This window comes from Bubalus bubalis, chromosome 2, assembly GCF_019923935.1.
Source record: "Bubalus bubalis isolate 160015118507 breed Murrah chromosome 2, NDDB_SH_1, whole genome shotgun sequence".
Taxonomy (NCBI): domain Eukaryota; kingdom Metazoa; phylum Chordata; class Mammalia; order Artiodactyla; family Bovidae; genus Bubalus; species Bubalus bubalis.
This window is the reverse complement of record NC_059158.1, coordinates 76,907,054-76,923,419: the sequence shown is the minus strand read 5'-3', so window position 1 is coordinate 76,923,419 and position 16,366 is coordinate 76,907,054. Positions and strand designations below refer to the sequence as shown.

Sequence of the window (16,366 nt, the reverse complement as noted above, 5' to 3'; positions counted from 1 at the left end):
ATTCCCTGTCTTTGGTTTTAGGATTTACATACAGTGAACTTACTAGTCAACACAATTGATAACTGATAGTATTAGAAGAAAATGGAAAAATACATATTTTCAGACTTAATTTTTAATTGAAGTAAATATCTTGTTATTCTAAAAGTCAGCTTAAGTGTAATTAAATTATTTTCATTACATTATACTGGTAGGTGACTTGATGGTAGAATTTCATCATAATGTTTGAGCAGTACAGTATAGAATTGTTACCAGATACACTGTTCTCAGATTAATAATCCATTGTATATGAGAATTCATCTAAAAGGGAGTACTGTCTTTCTGTTTCTCTGTGTGATTATTTTGCCCCCAAAAAAGCTTTCATTTTTTTAAGTAGCACAAAAGCTGTAATTGGCATGCTTTGTAAGGAAGTGTCAATGTGCAAGAGAGTGGCGATCACTAAGAATTCTTTTGCGTGTTCTTTCCCCTTTGCACCACCGCCTCCTCAGTGGGGTCACTGAGATCACTAGCTTTTCTTGAAATGGCCATTTTCACTGGCAGGTGCATTATACCCTGTATTTTCAGATTGTTTTTCCATTCTGAATGTTTGGCAGGTTGATTGCTCTGGCTGCATTGACGGAGAAAGGGCTGACAAATGCGGTTGGGCTGGCTGAAAAGACAGTGATTACTGTTTTCCTTTGTGGCTGATTGAGGCCCTTGAAAGGAAAAATTTTAACCTTCACCATTTGGTTCAAAAGTATGAGCATATATTGAAATCATTCGTGCCATTTATCCTAGTTCTGTAAACTTGTCAGAACGTAAAAATCGCTCAATTTCAAGTAATGTAGGATTGGCATATGTCATTATCATTTTGATTAAGTTGGAGGTTGTATCATTGTGTGCATTATACAGTGTCATTTAAAGCTTTCTTTCCTAAAGGTACAGTTATATTTTTATTGCTTATACTATAGAGTTAGAAAGATTTTCATAGCTTTCCAAACCTAACACTATGTGTGTGGTTTGGCAGCTGGTGTGGCCTACAAGCTGCATTTTGTTTGCAGGGTAAAGGCTTATCTGTAGGCCTCCTGGAGTGTGGGTAATTGCACAGGCTCGCCATTGGGGAGAGACAGGATTGGAAGCAGTCAAGCGGAAGCATGTTATGCCATCCCATTGCCACCTTGTAGCAGAAAGACACAATCCCAGCAGTGCCATCTGGTTGTTGCTATCTAGTCAGCTGGCCTGGCTGCTGGGACCATGACTTGGCAGCTGGTTCCCATACTTGACCATTCTTTTGTATATGTCGTATGTTAGTGTGTTTTAGATAATTTTGAACATGGGTCGGGAAAATGACTATAACAAGTAAAGTCCCCTTATTGAATAGGCTCTCATTACTTGAGATGGACTCTGCTACAGATGCCTGCTGCCATTCCCTCATAGACAAATGACGCATCTGTTTAGGCAATAAAAATAAGCATTTTCTTCATAAAAATCCATCTCCGTATGTAGCAAAAGAGAAGGTAGGCAGAGTTGTATGTTCTATAACATTTTAAAATAAGTAGTTATTTCCTGGTTTGGTTGTATAAGAGGAGAGTTAGTCATTTTTACAAGTCTTATAAACATTGTCTATTGTCTCAATGTGTATTTTTATTCAAGTTAAGAAAACATTATTTTAAGTGCTTATTGCCACATCATATAACAGTAGATAATGAGACTTGCATTTAAAATGACAGAATAGAAAATGTGGTCTCGTAGCTATTATCTTTAAAATCTGCCTCTCAAATAGCAACCTGAGAGTTAATGTAAGCCGTCTTTATGCCATATGAAGATCCATTAGACACTGATGGTTTCAGATCACAAGTAAGCAGCCAACTCTGTAGGCTATTTTAGACATTTGATTTTCTTCATTTTACAGCATTAATGTGTCAGCATGCTACATAAAACTATGTAGGAGTTGCATGTTGTTCTGTCTGGAATGATAAATGCTTGCAAGCTTTTAGAGATTTACATGAGGAACTCATCCTAGTTGCTTATATATCTTTTTTCAGTTTATGTAGCTACAGAATTTGATATGGCTGTTGCTGACTTACCATGTTAGGTATGGATAAAGAAGTTCCACTTAATTCTTTTTAAAAAATTGTATTGATAAAATTTTCATTATTTCTCCTCATTCTATCTTATGAGTGGTTCACTTGTGCTTACCTAAAAAGTTGTGATACTTTCTGAAATAATTACCTCAAGAGCTTTCAGTTATTGTCATAAAAATAATTTTTGTGTTACTGCTTTATTTTTATTCAGATGAAGAAGAAGAAGATGACGTGGTGACTCCTAAGCCACCTATTGAACCTGAGGAAGAGAAAACTTTAAAGAAAGATGAAGAAAGTGATAGTAAAGGTACCTTAAAGAATTTAACTTAAAAAAAAAAGAATTTAAAAATTTTATTGATTCCTGTTAAGACTGTTTTTTTATTATTTATGCACTAAAGTAGAATAAAATGCTCTAAATCAAAGAGGTGAATCTGCTTGAAAAATGAGTCGCTTTCATTGATCCGAATTGTGATAGTGAGGTGACATGATTTGAGTGGCATATATCAGACTTTAGAAAAACATTTGTTTTACAGCTCCTCCTCATGAGCTGACTGAAGAAGAAAAGCAGCAAATCTTGCACTCTGAGGAATTTTTAAGTTTCTTTGACCATTCCACAAGAATTGTAGAAAGAGCTCTTTCAGAGCAGATTAACATCTTCTTTGACTACAGTGGAAGAGATTTGGAAGACAAAGAAGGGTAAGTATAGTTGCTAAAATTATGGTGTCAGCAATGTTTAATTACTTTAAGAGTGGGAAGTTATAACACAGTTGTTGGTTTTTTGTTTTTGTTTTTTTTCTGTAGAGAGATTCAAGCAGGTGCTAAACTGTCATTAAATCGACAGTTTTTTGACGAACGTTGGTCAAAGCATCGAGTCGTTAGTTGTTTGGATTGGTCATCTCAGGTAAATTACAATAACAAAATTGGTTTCTGTTTACCCATTTTTGAATTACAATAAGCAGGTAGTTGTATTTTAATTATGGAAACTTTGTATAATTAAGTCAATGTATATTGTAACAATGGATGATGGCTCTAATGTTATGGTTGCCTTATGTACTTAGGAAGAAAGGACTGGGAACACTATTTAAAACTCAAGGTTTTATTTATGCCACAGCTTAGTTTTACTTATTTTAATTGCTTACCTATTTTAATTCTATCCTTTGGATAGAATTGCAACACATTTTAATAAAATATTTTAACATTAAAACCTTTAAAATAACCTTACTAATTCAAAGTTTTACTGATGTTGCAGAGAGCATAACTCTAGAGATGTATTTCTTGATGAAGTGTTAGGAATTTGCATTTTCAGAATAATTTAATAAAAAAAGTTGAGTAACTAGGAATGTAAAACAGTTATTATGCATAGCATTTTTTCCCCACTTGATTCTTGCGAGCAGTATCCAGAATTACTGGTGGCTTCCTATAACAACAACGAAGATGCTCCTCATGAGCCTGACGGTGTGGCCCTTGTATGGAATATGAAATACAAAAAAACTACTCCAGAGTATGTGTTTCACTGCCAGGTAAGATAGTCTTTTAGCAGTCTTCTCCCAGTTTAAGAATTCACTAATGAATTTAGACAGTGCCTTTTTTCTTTTCTTGTCAACATAATGATTTCATTGGATTGGCATTTACTAAACCACCCCATATTTGCAAACAGATGTTAACAAAAAACTGAAGACTTCTCTATTCAACATGATCTGTGTTTTCTAGCTTTTCTGATGTCTCTTATGTTTAATCACACCTAAAGTCCTTTGCTGTTGTGATTTTCTGTTATTGTGATTGATTGTATAAAAGGAATCTTTTATAAAATGTCTTTTCTGCAGGGAGTTTCTCAGGAACTTACTTGCTGAATATACAATTAGATGGTTGGCCCACTGAATTACTTATACATGGCCTGAGGAGTTGGAACTAGATAGTTTTAAGTAGAAACATATGTTTGAAGTAGGAAACAGATGCAGATTTTTAAAGTGGATTTAGTGGGAGGTTAGAATTTGCAAGCCTTTCTGGTTGCATAAGTTATAATCTTTTAATAATATAATAATTCTGCAAAACACTTAACTGAATCAAAACTAGCATTATACTCTGTTGTCAGATTTCTGTCAAAGGCTAAAGTAGAGCCACTTATCTTTTGATTTAATGCTGTAGTTTTTGCTTTGTTGGATAAATTGCTTAAATATTTCTGTAAACAGTCATTACATTCGACTTTTAAGCAAAACTATTCTAGAGCTGTATCTTTATGTTCTTAAACAAAATGACATTTTTAAGTGTATTTATTTACTGGTGGTTTTAATCTCTGATAGCTTACAATAAAAGGGAAAATGTTTTTGGTTATAGATTTGTTCTTAAAACTTGTCACATTTCTTTCATTTGACCCTTAAATATAAAAATCTTACTTATTTGCAGTCAGCCGTTATGTCTGCGACGTTTGCAAAATTTCATCCAAATCTGGTTGTGGGTGGTACATATTCAGGCCAAATTGTGCTGTGGGATAACCGTAGCAATAAAAGAACTCCAGTGCAAAGAACTCCACTGTCAGCTGCAGCACACACAGTAAGTTATTTCCATTAGATTTCCTTCATCATTAAATACTTAGTCGTGTCTGTCAAAATAGTCTCAAAATATGTTTCCTTTGATGTATGAATTCCTCATCATTTAGCAACTAAGAATGAGGGCTTTTTTTTTATTTTTGGAAATCTATTTTATTAGAAACTTATCTCTTTTCTAAGATAATCTATTGTTAATCCACAGAATAGGATCAAACTTCACATTAAAAATGCCCTTATGATGTGAGACTGTTTGGATATGAAACAGAATACCTGTGATGATACAGTAAAAATTATTTCATCTTTTTGGTGAAAATAATTCCAGAGAACTTTCTTTAATATTTCTTTCTTTAGCATCCTGTATATTGTGTAAATGTTGTTGGAACACAGAATGCTCACAATCTGATTAGTATCTCTACTGATGGAAAGATTTGTTCGTGGAGTCTGGACATGCTTTCCCATCCACAGGTAGGTTAAACTAGGAAAACTCTGAAGTTTTGAGGCAAATATTGGTATTTTTTTTAAGTCTATATAAACCCATATATTTTTCATAAATGTTTTATAATAGTATTATAGTAACAGTTTATAAATCTAAGTGTGTATTAAATATAATCTGTGATATATATACTTCATTTTCAAACCTGCTTTTAATCAATTAAATTTATGTAAGCAGTATAGTAAAAGAAGGTTTACAAACTAAGACTAGAAAATGTTCTTAAAAATTTTTTAATTGTAAGTTTACAAAATAATCTCAATTTTTTCTGTGTAGGATAGCATGGAATTGGTTCATAAACAGTCAAAGGCAGTCGCTGTGACATCTATGTCCTTCCCTGTTGGAGATGTCAACAACTTCGTTGTTGGAAGTGAGGAAGGTTCTGTGTACACAGCATGTCGCCATGGCAGGTAAATCTAAACTGGAATTTGCAATTATTTAAAATTCTCCCTTGAATAATCTCATTAAAACAATTTGCCTTTTAATTCAAGTAGGAATCTCTCCTAGAGCCACTTATTTGTGACAAGTTATTTAAGTTCAGATATGTAAAATTAAATACTTTTTAAAAATAAAAGGTCATTTTAGATCATAATGTGTTCTAGTAATAGATTTTGAGGGGTGTGGTGTGTTGTGATTTTTGTATATGTGGATGTGCTCACAAAAGTTAGTGGTAGGAAGTAACATTCTGCAGTTACAAATACAAAAATTCATATACTACATATTGACCTTTAAAGTTGTAAATAAGATTTTCAGCTGTTTTTCTGTTTCGATTTATTTGGACATTGAGCCTTCTTGGCTCAAAGTTCACTTCTCCTGATAATTGTACAGTAATGTCACGTACACATTTTAAATTGACTAGTATTTCTCCTGCTGTTCAATCTGTTTTGAAATTGTCTAGCTGTACCTTATCAATTGCTTCCTGTAAAAAAAAAAAAAATTGAGTGTTCAGATTTCATTGCAAATACAGATCACCTTCACTTGAAAGCTTTTGTTTTAAAAGTAACCTAGGTTCTCTCTCTTACATGTAGCATCCCTTTGTCTCTTCCACCACCTCAGAACCTTGGATATTGGACTTTTGAGTTCTGTCATCAATAGCATCATGATTATGGTTCCAAAATGTACTTACTACTGCTTTAGTGGTGTTATCAAATATGGATAGAGTAACACTCAACATAATTATTTTGATGTGTTATGAGCACAGAGTTAAGTTTATTGAAATTGTGTCAAAGTATAATAATGGATAAATCCATGATAACATATATTTGTAAGTGGTCTACTTACAAGAGATTTCCCTGTTTTCACTCTTATGAAATAGCAAAGCTGGAATCAGTGAGATGTTCGAGGGACATCAAGGACCAATTACTGGCATTCATTGTCATTCAGCTGTTGGAGCAGTGGACTTCTCACATCTTTTTGTCACTTCATCATTTGACTGGACAGTAAAACTTTGGACAACTAAGGTATCTAAAAACAGATGTCTGGTCAGGTGCTAAGGTTTCTGACACAAGGTGGTGCTCTAATACTACATGGAAAAGACGAAAAGCCTCCTAATAGCTTGGAATGATTTACTGATAAATCAAACCTAGTAAGTTACACAGAACATGAGTGTAAAATAGATGTTGAAGTTTTTAAAAAATATGCTCACAGGTATGATAACTCCACTCATAACCCAAGACCAGTTGTCCCACCACTTCTGGCATTTCAAGCATAGAAATTGTTATTCTGAACTGAGCTGGGGGAAAAGCCTCTGAAGATCTCACATGACTCTCATATAGTTCCCCTATAGCCTGGCACAAAAGCTGTGCATTTGCTCTTTGAAGAGCTTTTAGAAGATGTTCAGAACTACAGTGATTCACAGAGCTGATGGAAACTGGAGAAACGATAGATAAAAACTGTTGTACAACAAGACTGTGTCATAAACTTGAGTCATTAGGAAAGTATTGTGTAAAGACTTATAAATTATTATAGTATAAGTAAATTTATTTATATTTCATATTTAAATTATTTTATATTAAATAAGTAAATTTATTATAAATAAATACTTATACATAAGTAAATACTTATTCTTATGGATGCATATTTATTTTTGTTGACCACAATACATAATACAAGTTGTTTGTGTTTAAATAACCCTTGGAAGTTATGAAGTGCTTCCTGATCCTCCAGCAATTCCAGAAACATGTGACTTGCCCTGAATTATTAAAAGTCTCAAGGCAAATCCAAAGTGCCTTTACTTTGCTGTCTATCTTTTCTGCAGTATTACATTGTTGCTGACAAAGTCCCATTCTTAGAATATCATATTCTATTTAAATTAAGTTAAATTTTAAGCTGTGTTTTTTCATGTTTTCATCTGCCTTAACTTTGATTCTTCAATTTCTTTGAGAAAACCTGGTGCTTTTAAGAGATTTTCTTCACTATTACAGTGGAATCATTTATTTATCAAATGTTGACCTTGGAAATGAGGGATGAACTCACTATTCACTCTTGTCCTTTCCTGATGCTTTCTTTCAGTGTAGTAGGAAGTGAGCTGGCAAATTGTCTCTTAAAAGTCAACATTTTCATGTTTGGGATTGGCTTTCCTGGTAAAGAATCTGCCTGCAATGTAGGAGACCTTGGTTTGATTCCTGGGTGGGAAAGTTCCCCTGGAGAAAGGGATGGGCTCCCCACCTCCAGTTTTCTTGGACTTCCGTGGTGGCTCAGATGGTAAAGAATCTGCCTGCAATGCGGGAGACCTGGGTTCTATCCCTAGTTCGGGAAGATCCCCTGGAGGAGGGCATGGCAACTCATTCCAGTATTCTTGCCTAAAGAATCCCTCTGGACAGAGGAGCCTGACAGGCTACAGTCCATGGGGTCGCAAGGAGTTGGACATGACTGAGGGACTAAGCACGTTTGGGATTAATTCAGTTCAGTTCAGTTCAGTCGCTCAGTCGTGTTTGACTCTTTGTGACCCCATGAATCGCAGCATGCCAGGCCTCCCTGCCCATCACCAACTCCCGGAGTTCACTCAGACTCACGTCCATTGAGTCTGTGATGCCATCCAGCCATCTCATCCTCTGTCGTCCCCTTCTCCTCCTGCCCCCAATCCCTCCCAGCATCAGAGTCTTTTCCAATGAGTCAACTCTTTGCATGAGATGGCCAAAATATTGGAGTTTCAGCTTTAGCATCAGTCCTTCCAAAGAACACTCAGGACTGATCTCCTTTAGAATGGACTGGTTGGATCTCCTTGCAGTCCAAGGGACTCTCAAAGTCTTCTCCAACACCACAGTTTTTAGCATCAATTCTTTGGCACTCAGCCTTCTTCACAGTTCAACTCTCACATCCATACATGACCACTGGAAAAACCATAGCCTTGACTAGACGGATCTTTGTTGGCAAAGTAATGTCTCTGGGATTAATTAGCAGGCATTAAAAACAGCATTTAAATCTAATGAAGGAAAATGGATTAAAAACTGTTTAACACAGTGTCTATCTAGCATGATAGAGACTTCACAGTGTTCATTCAGTTCCTCCTTTTCTCCTCCATGGAGATCAGGCAGAGTGTTAATACATTTAGTTCATCATCTGTTTTCCTTCCTGGATTGCTCTTGAATTTTTGCTTTTGAATGAGATTTATACAGTGGAGAAAGGTAGAGGTAGAAGATTCTCACGTCTGTAAGCAAAGAAATGCATAATCCAGCTAGCAAAAACAAAGCAAGATGCAGAATTGGAGAGATGAAGCCAATTGTTTCTCTCTAGCTGTAGGTGGCCACCTAAGTGGCTAGATTTCTGGATATCTGGATACCTTACATCTTAGATTGTTGGTCAGTACCCTTTTTCAGTATTTGAAAAGAATCTTTTATCTATTTGTAGATTTGTTATTTTTAATATCTCAGGGCTTCAGTTTACCATCCTTTTATCTTTAAATTTGAGGCTTCCATTCTTAAATATACCACCAAATAGGACTAGAAAATGAAGACTTCATCTTGCCTAAATAAGAACAGTACTTACATCTGTGATAGTGGACTGACTGGTGCTTGCTTTTTTGTACTACACAGCTGGTTGCATGGTGGTTGATATTTTTTGTTTTTGTATTTTCCTGTATTTCAACGTAAAACTGCCTACTGAATAAGAATGACAGCCAGCCATATCTCTTTCTTTGCTAATTGAGCTAGGCATTGCTTCCTTCTTATGCTTCATATAGAAGACTCATTTATTCATTCAACTGTAATACATGGCTCCCTTCCCCCCACCACCCTATTCTTTGGTCACTCCAATGTTAGTGAAGATTTTATAGAAGATAAATCACATACCCTCAATACTGCTAACTGCTACTGCTAAGTCACTTCAGTCATGTCCAACTCTGTGTGACCCCAGAGACGGCAGCCCACCAGGCTTCCTGTCCCTGGGATTCTCCAGGCAAGAACACTGGAGTGGGTTGCCATTTCCTTCTCCAGTGCATGAACGTGAAAAGTGAAAGTGAAGTCGCTCAGTTGTGTCCGACTCCTAGTGACCCCATGGACTGCAGCCCACCAGGCTCCTCTGTCCATGGGATTTGCCAGGCAAGAGTACTGGAGTGAGGTGCCATTGCCTTCTCCCACCCTCAACACTATATCAGAAGAATTACCTTTTTAATCTGACTTTTCATCACACAAATAGTTCTAGTCTATGAAGGAAGAAAGAGCAACAGTCTGCTAAGTATTTTTTTGTTTGGCCATATTATGACTCCTAAAGTCATTATTGCTTTGATCTTGGATTTATACTTCATGGTTAATTGTGTTACTGGTCTTCATTTCTTCTCTAAAAACTTGGTAGAGCCTCTCTGCTCTCCAATACAATGATAATGAATAATAGGCAAAATTTTAAGATAATCTCTTCTTAAAAACATTGTTCCAGCTTAAAAAGCTTTAAGCTTTTTAAACCAGTATCTTCAAATTCATAAATTTAACAGACTTTAAATGTTTTTCTCTATGCCTCTACTTTTTAAGTGTTTTCTGACTATAGGAATTGGGTCCCCATAAACTGGAGGAATGAATCATTAGATATTGCTGTATCTTTGTATCCTTTAAGATCTGACTCTGCCCCAGTAGCGAAACAAGATTCTTTCTTTTTCTCCCTTTCTATAAGTCCTCTATCACTTGAAATCTCAATTTGGTACTGCCTCAAATTTCATTTCAAGTAATCTATCTTCTGTCATCTTCTAGTTTTTGCAGAGTCAGGGATTTTAATTCAGTGACAGGGTTTTGGATCATCAAATTGTTTTCTTTACTTTTTTGAACTCAGTTATTTTTAATAAAGAAGATAAAGATAGATAGTTTTCCACATTTTGGTGAAGTTTAAACCAACCAAGATATTGCTTCTAAAATAAAGGACATTGTTAACTTTTTAAAATACCAAATTTGAAGATTCACAACAGAAGTACTTTGGCAGTCCTGAAAAATGGTAGGAGGAATAGAATAGTTATCTTGAAGATAACTTGAGGATTCCATGAGCACTTGATTAGGGGTAGACCTGATAAATGAGCTTAATATTCCAACCACATTTAACTGTACTTACTACAGATTACTCTTAACATATAAGAATTATTTATTTGGAGGACAAAATATTAATATATGCACAATATATTCTAATCTCAGAACTGATGCCTTTCAGGAGCATATTTACCATAAAGTGACAAGGTTAAAATCATTAATGTATTTCTCAGAATAGGTAGTTCTTGAACTTTTATAGTCCATATACACCTTAAAATTGTTTCACAGTTTCTGATGTCTTAAAGTCCCTCCTTATTTGAAAGGCTTTAACCTATTTAACTCTTGGAAAATATCTGCTTTAAAACAGGGTTAAAGAGATTTTACTAATGCTTCTAATAGCAACTATGCACCTATTAGACAAATTAAAATGAAGAAATGCTCTGAAGTTGGGATATTTCTTGGAAAATGCTGCCTGACCATCAGGACCCAGTCCTCCAGGGCAACATTTACTGTAATAACTTGTTGTTGGCCAGTGTCCAGCCTGTTCTTTGCATATTCAGAAACTCAGTTTTATCAGTCTACTAGAGTTGATTAGCTAGGGAGTACTAATTAGAACTCACAGGTGTCTAAGACACTGATACGTGGGAGAAGGTCAACTTATTAATTTACACTGAGAAACAACTGCCAGAAGGCCCAGATACTCATACTTGCATGACCAGTTCATTGTTTCCCTGTATTGGACAACCCACATGGGAAGCCAAATTATAATCAGAAGGTTGCTTGGTGAGCAAGGAATTGGAACAAAAGACGTTTTCTAATTTGAATGTTTAATGGCATCAAGCAAAGATGGCCTGATGCGTTCATCTTCACATAGAGATAGCCCTGCCATAGGTGGTAATCCTCAGAATCAGTTGACAGAGACGCTGTCTCCAGGACAGTGCTTGAATTAGGCGTTTCTTAAGTTTTCTTATAAGATTGCTGCTTTGTATTTCCATTTCTTTTTAGGATACATACATTCCTTCTCAAAAAGTATCTTCTTTCAGGTTATATAGAAAGGTATTTCTGCCCTTGGAATTCTTTCTTTTTCATGAGAATCTGTTTATTTCTATCTTGATTCAAGTGAGGACGTACTTATTTCCCACTTCTCTGGAGAGTACCTCACCATTATGCTCATGGATTTACTATAGGGACTCTTTGGTTATTAATCTAGAACTCCCCAGAAAAATATAGAATTACTGTATACGTTTCCTAGGGCTGCCATATCAAATTGTTACAAACTGGGTAACTTAAAACAACAGAAATTTATTCTCTCACAGGAGGCTAGAAGTCTGAAATCAAGGTGTTGGCAAGGTTGGTTACTTTTGGAGGCTCTGAGGAAGAATCTATCCCTCTTTCCCTGTTTCTTTTCTAGTTTTCAGGGTTGCTAACAATCTTGTGCTTTTTGGCTTCCAGGTGCATCACTCCAGTTTCTGCCTCTGTCGTCACATGGCACTCTCGCTACATGTCTGTCCAGATTTTTCTCTTCTTTTAAGACAACAGTCATGCTAGATTCAGGGCCTACTCTAAGCAGTATAACCCCAGTTTAATTAAGTCTGCAAAAGACCCTTTTTCCAATAATGTGACATTTACAAGTTCCAAACAGACTTGAATTTGGCAAGGAGTTGTGGGGCTGGGATGGGCAGGACACTATTTAACCCAATACATAACTGTAAAGAACTAAAAAATATATATATATGGTTTGTCTCTTGACCATTCAGTGTTTATTTTCACCATGTACTATGATGAGCTGCCTTTGATTATTCAAATGCTATCTGTTGTTCAAGAAACAATACATTCTTTTGATTCATTCTTTTTGGCAAATGTATTTGCAAACCTTTGTTTGTAAGAATTTTAGAGCGGCAGTGACCTTTAGACATCATCTAGTTCAGTAGCTCTCAGTTTTGGTCATATTAGAATCACCTTGGCAAGTTTTAAAACTTTTAGTGCTCACCTGGCACCTGAGACTGATTAAATCATAATATCTAAGGAGACTTGGCAACAGCATAATTTTGAAAATCTCTCCAGGATTAGGGGGATTACAATGTATAGTCAAAGTTCAGAACCACTGATACAGAACTTGTGTTCTGCAAATAAGGAAACGGGCCTGCAATGATGAGATGACTTCTCCAAAGCCTTAAAGCCCTGAAATAAGAGTCTAGGTCCTGTGTCCCTCTTTAGCTCTTTCCTGCTGTGTCTCTTCGATTTAGGCAGAAGTTCTCATCAAATTAAGAAAAGATAGTACTATTAAAAAGTATTTCAAATGATCCATTTGGGATTTTAATTTGCAGTGTCATATATAAGATTAATATATTAATGAACAATTTTGGTATTGTGTGTGTTCTTTCTTTCTCTTTGAGGGGGAAAATTGTTAATCCTTGGATGACTGTTAAACTTGAAAAAATTACCAAGGGTTTCTAATTACATTTTATAAATTTGGAAACATTGCCTTTATTGTATTTTTATTTTTAATATCTTTTACCCAGTTTTAATGCATCCTGCTCTTTTCCTCTGGCTGCATGAAGAATTTTATTAATAATTTCCTGAGACATTCCACAATATTCTTTTTCACTTTATATATAATTTTATGTGTTTTATTCAAATTAGTATATTAAATTTTTCATATTTTATAAAAAATGGAATCATGATATGTACTTATTTGTGTTTGGCTTTTTTGTTCATTATATTTGTGAGAGTCATTCCATTTTGTTGAATGTAGTTGTAGATTGTTAGATGTTCATTGTCTCAGATATATAGTGTTCCCTTATGTAAATATACTATAATTTATCCATTCTGCTGCTGATGGTATGTGGGTTAATTGTAGTTTGGGGTTGGGTTATGGATGCTGTTGCTATGAGCACAGTTGTAGGTGTCTTTTGGTGAACATAAGCACTTGTTTCTGTTGGGCATATACTTAGGGAAATACTTGGCCATAAGATATGCATACTTTCAGTTGATACTGCTGAGCAATTTTCCAAAATAGTTTTACCAGTATTTTAAATTTAAAAACATCTTGTAGACCAATATATACTCTTACAGAGTTGAACATGTATGTGCACATGACTGTGAACAACTTTTAAGTCTTTGATGAGAGACCATAAAATTGCCTAAAAACGGGATTTTCTTGAAGTATACAATCACCTCAGGATTTATAGACCTTGTTGTTCAGTCGCTCAGTCGTGTCCAGCTCTTTACAACCCCATGGACTGCCGCATGCCAGGCTTCCCTGTCCTTTACTGTCTCCCGGAGTTTGCTGAAACTCATGTCCATTAAGTTGGTGATGCCATCCAGTCTTCTCATCCTCTGTCGCCCCCTTCTCCTGCCTTCAATCTTTCCCAGTATCAGGATCTTTTCCAATGAGATCACATCAGGTGGCCAAAGTATTGGAGCTTCAGCTTCATCAGTCCTTCCAGTGAATATTCAGAGTTGATCCTTTCGGATGGACTGGTTTGATCTCCTTGCTGTCCAAGAGACTCTCAAAAGTCTTCTCCAGCATCACAATTTGAAAGTATCAAATTGTTTGGTACTCAGCCTTCTGTATGTTCCAACTCTCACATCCATACATAACTATTGGAAAAACCATAGCTTTGAGTATATGGACCTTTGTTGGCAAAGTGATGTCTCTGCTTTGCAAAATACTGTCTAGGTTTGTCGTAGCTTTTCTTGCAAGGAGCAAGCGTCTTTTAATTTCGTTGCTGCAGTCACTGCAGTGATTTTGGAGCCCAGGAAAATATTCACTGTTTTCCATGTTTTCCCCATTCTTAGTTTTTGAATGTTGAGTTTTAAGCCAGCTTTTTCACTCTCCTTTTTCACCCTCATTAAGAGGCTCTTTAATTCCTCTTCACTTTCTGCCATCATCTGCATGTCTGATTCCAGCTTGTGATTCATCCAGCCCGGCATTTCACATGATGTATTCTGCATATAAGTTAAATAAGCCTTGACATACTCCTTTCCCAATTTTGAACCAGTCCACTGTTCCATGTCCAGTTCTAACTGGTGCCTCCTGACCTGTATACAGGTTTCTCAGGAGGCAGTAAGGTGGTCTGGTATTTCCATCTCTTAAGAATTTTCACAGTTTGTTGTCATCCACATAGTCAATGGCTTTAGTGTAGAAAATGAAGCAAAAGTAGATGTTTTTTCTAGAATTCCCTTGCTTTTTCTATGATTCATTAGATGTTGGCAATTTCATCTCTGGTTCTTCTGCCTTTCCTACATCCACCTTATACATCTGGAAGTTCTCAGTGCAAGTACTATTGAAGCCTAGCTTGAAAGATTTTGAGCATTACCTCGCTAGCATGTGAAATGAGCACAATTGTAGTTTGAGCATTCTTTGGCATTGTCTTGCTTTGGGATTGGAATGAAAACTGACCTTTTCCAGTCCTATGGCCACTGCTGAGTTTTCCAAATCTGCTGGCATATTGAGTGCAGCATTTTAACAGCATCATCTTTTAGGATTTTAAATAGCTCATCTGGAATTCCATCACCTCCACTAGCTTTGTTGATAGTAATGCTTCTTAAGACCCACTTGATTTCACACTCCAGGATGTCTGGCTCCAGGTGAATGACCACACCATTGTGGTTCTCCAGGTCATTAAGACATTATTGTGTAGTTCTTCTGTGTATTCTTGCCACTCTTCTTAATCTCTTCTTCTGTTAGGTTCTTGCCACTTCTGTCCTTTATTGTGCCCATCTTTTCTTGTAATGTTCCCTTGGTATCTCCAGTTTTGTTGAAGAGATCTCTAGTCTTTACCATTCTATTGTTCTGCTCTATTTCTTTGCATTGTTCACTTAAGAAAGCTTTTTTATCTTTCCTTGGTATTTCTAAGCAGGGTGTTTGTTAATCATTGATGTGCATCAGAACCTTTAGTGGAGCAACACCAGAGAGACTCATGATGCACGTGGAAGGTGGGACCCTGCATCTGGATTTCTTAAAAGCTCTGCAAATGATTGTGATACTCATTGTTGCCTTGGCATTGTTGCCAAGGGGAGTTATAGGAAAATAATGATCTTAAGAAGGAAAAAAACTCTTACTTTCTGTTTTTAGCTTACTTTTAAGTTTAAAATTTTTATTTTCTTAATTACAAACAGATTTTTTTAGGCTTTTAAGATAATCGTGCAGTTGACATTTACTTTGATACCTGGAAAATTTTAGATTTATAATTTTAAAGCTTTTTGTTATAGAAAATTCCAAATACAAAAGCAGAAAGAGGAGTATAATTAAACTGTAGTGCTCATTACCTAGCTCCTAAAATTATCAACACATGACCAACCTTGTTTGACCTATTCCTACATACATTCCCTCCCTACCACTGGATTATTTTAAACAAAGACATAGTATGCAATATTATATCTACAAAACAAAAAAAACCCTGTAATACTACCATATCATTGTTGCACCCTCTCCCTAAATGAATAGTGATTCCTTAATTTCATCAAATAGGCGATCATTACTCAATTAAAAAAAAAAATTTTTGTTTTTTACCTTTTATTTGTTTGAAGCCAAATCCAGATGAGGATTCGGTTAACCCATCCTTTGAGCCCTTCTCTTAAAAATAGGGTTTCTTTCTCTGTCTTGCTGCTACTGCTGTTGAAGAAACCAGTTTGGTGGTCCTGTTAGTTTCTCACAGTCTGGATTTTGCATTCTGTGGTATCGTTCATACTGTTGTGTATAGTTGCAGATTGTTTATAATTCTGTAAGGAGAAGCTTGGTGTCCCCCAGTCCTTAATGTTGACATCTCTTCATTCTTTTTGGTCACCTGGAGCTTCTTCTGCAGTAGATTCCTCAGG

At 35.8% G+C, this 16,366-nt stretch overlaps 1 protein-coding gene across 6 annotated transcripts in view; it reads left to right on the top strand.

Annotated features, from left to right (window-relative positions):
• Window positions 1-16,366, top strand: part of DYNC1I2 (dynein cytoplasmic 1 intermediate chain 2) — a 54,055-nt gene that overhangs the window by 30,477 nt on the left and 7,212 nt on the right. For all 6 annotated transcript variants that reach the window (XM_044933834.2, XM_044933840.2, XM_025274931.3 and 3 more), the window contains 8 exons: window positions 2,272-2,367; window positions 2,594-2,756; window positions 2,862-2,961; window positions 3,455-3,580; window positions 4,464-4,610; window positions 4,958-5,071; window positions 5,373-5,506; window positions 6,412-6,556. In XM_044933834.2, the coding sequence (XP_044789769.1) occupies window positions 2,272-2,367; window positions 2,594-2,756; window positions 2,862-2,961; window positions 3,455-3,580; window positions 4,464-4,610; window positions 4,958-5,071; window positions 5,373-5,506; window positions 6,412-6,556 (1,025 nt within the window). The remainder of the gene's footprint in view (window positions 1-2,271; window positions 2,368-2,593; window positions 2,757-2,861; window positions 2,962-3,454; window positions 3,581-4,463; window positions 4,611-4,957; window positions 5,072-5,372; window positions 5,507-6,411; window positions 6,557-16,366) is intronic.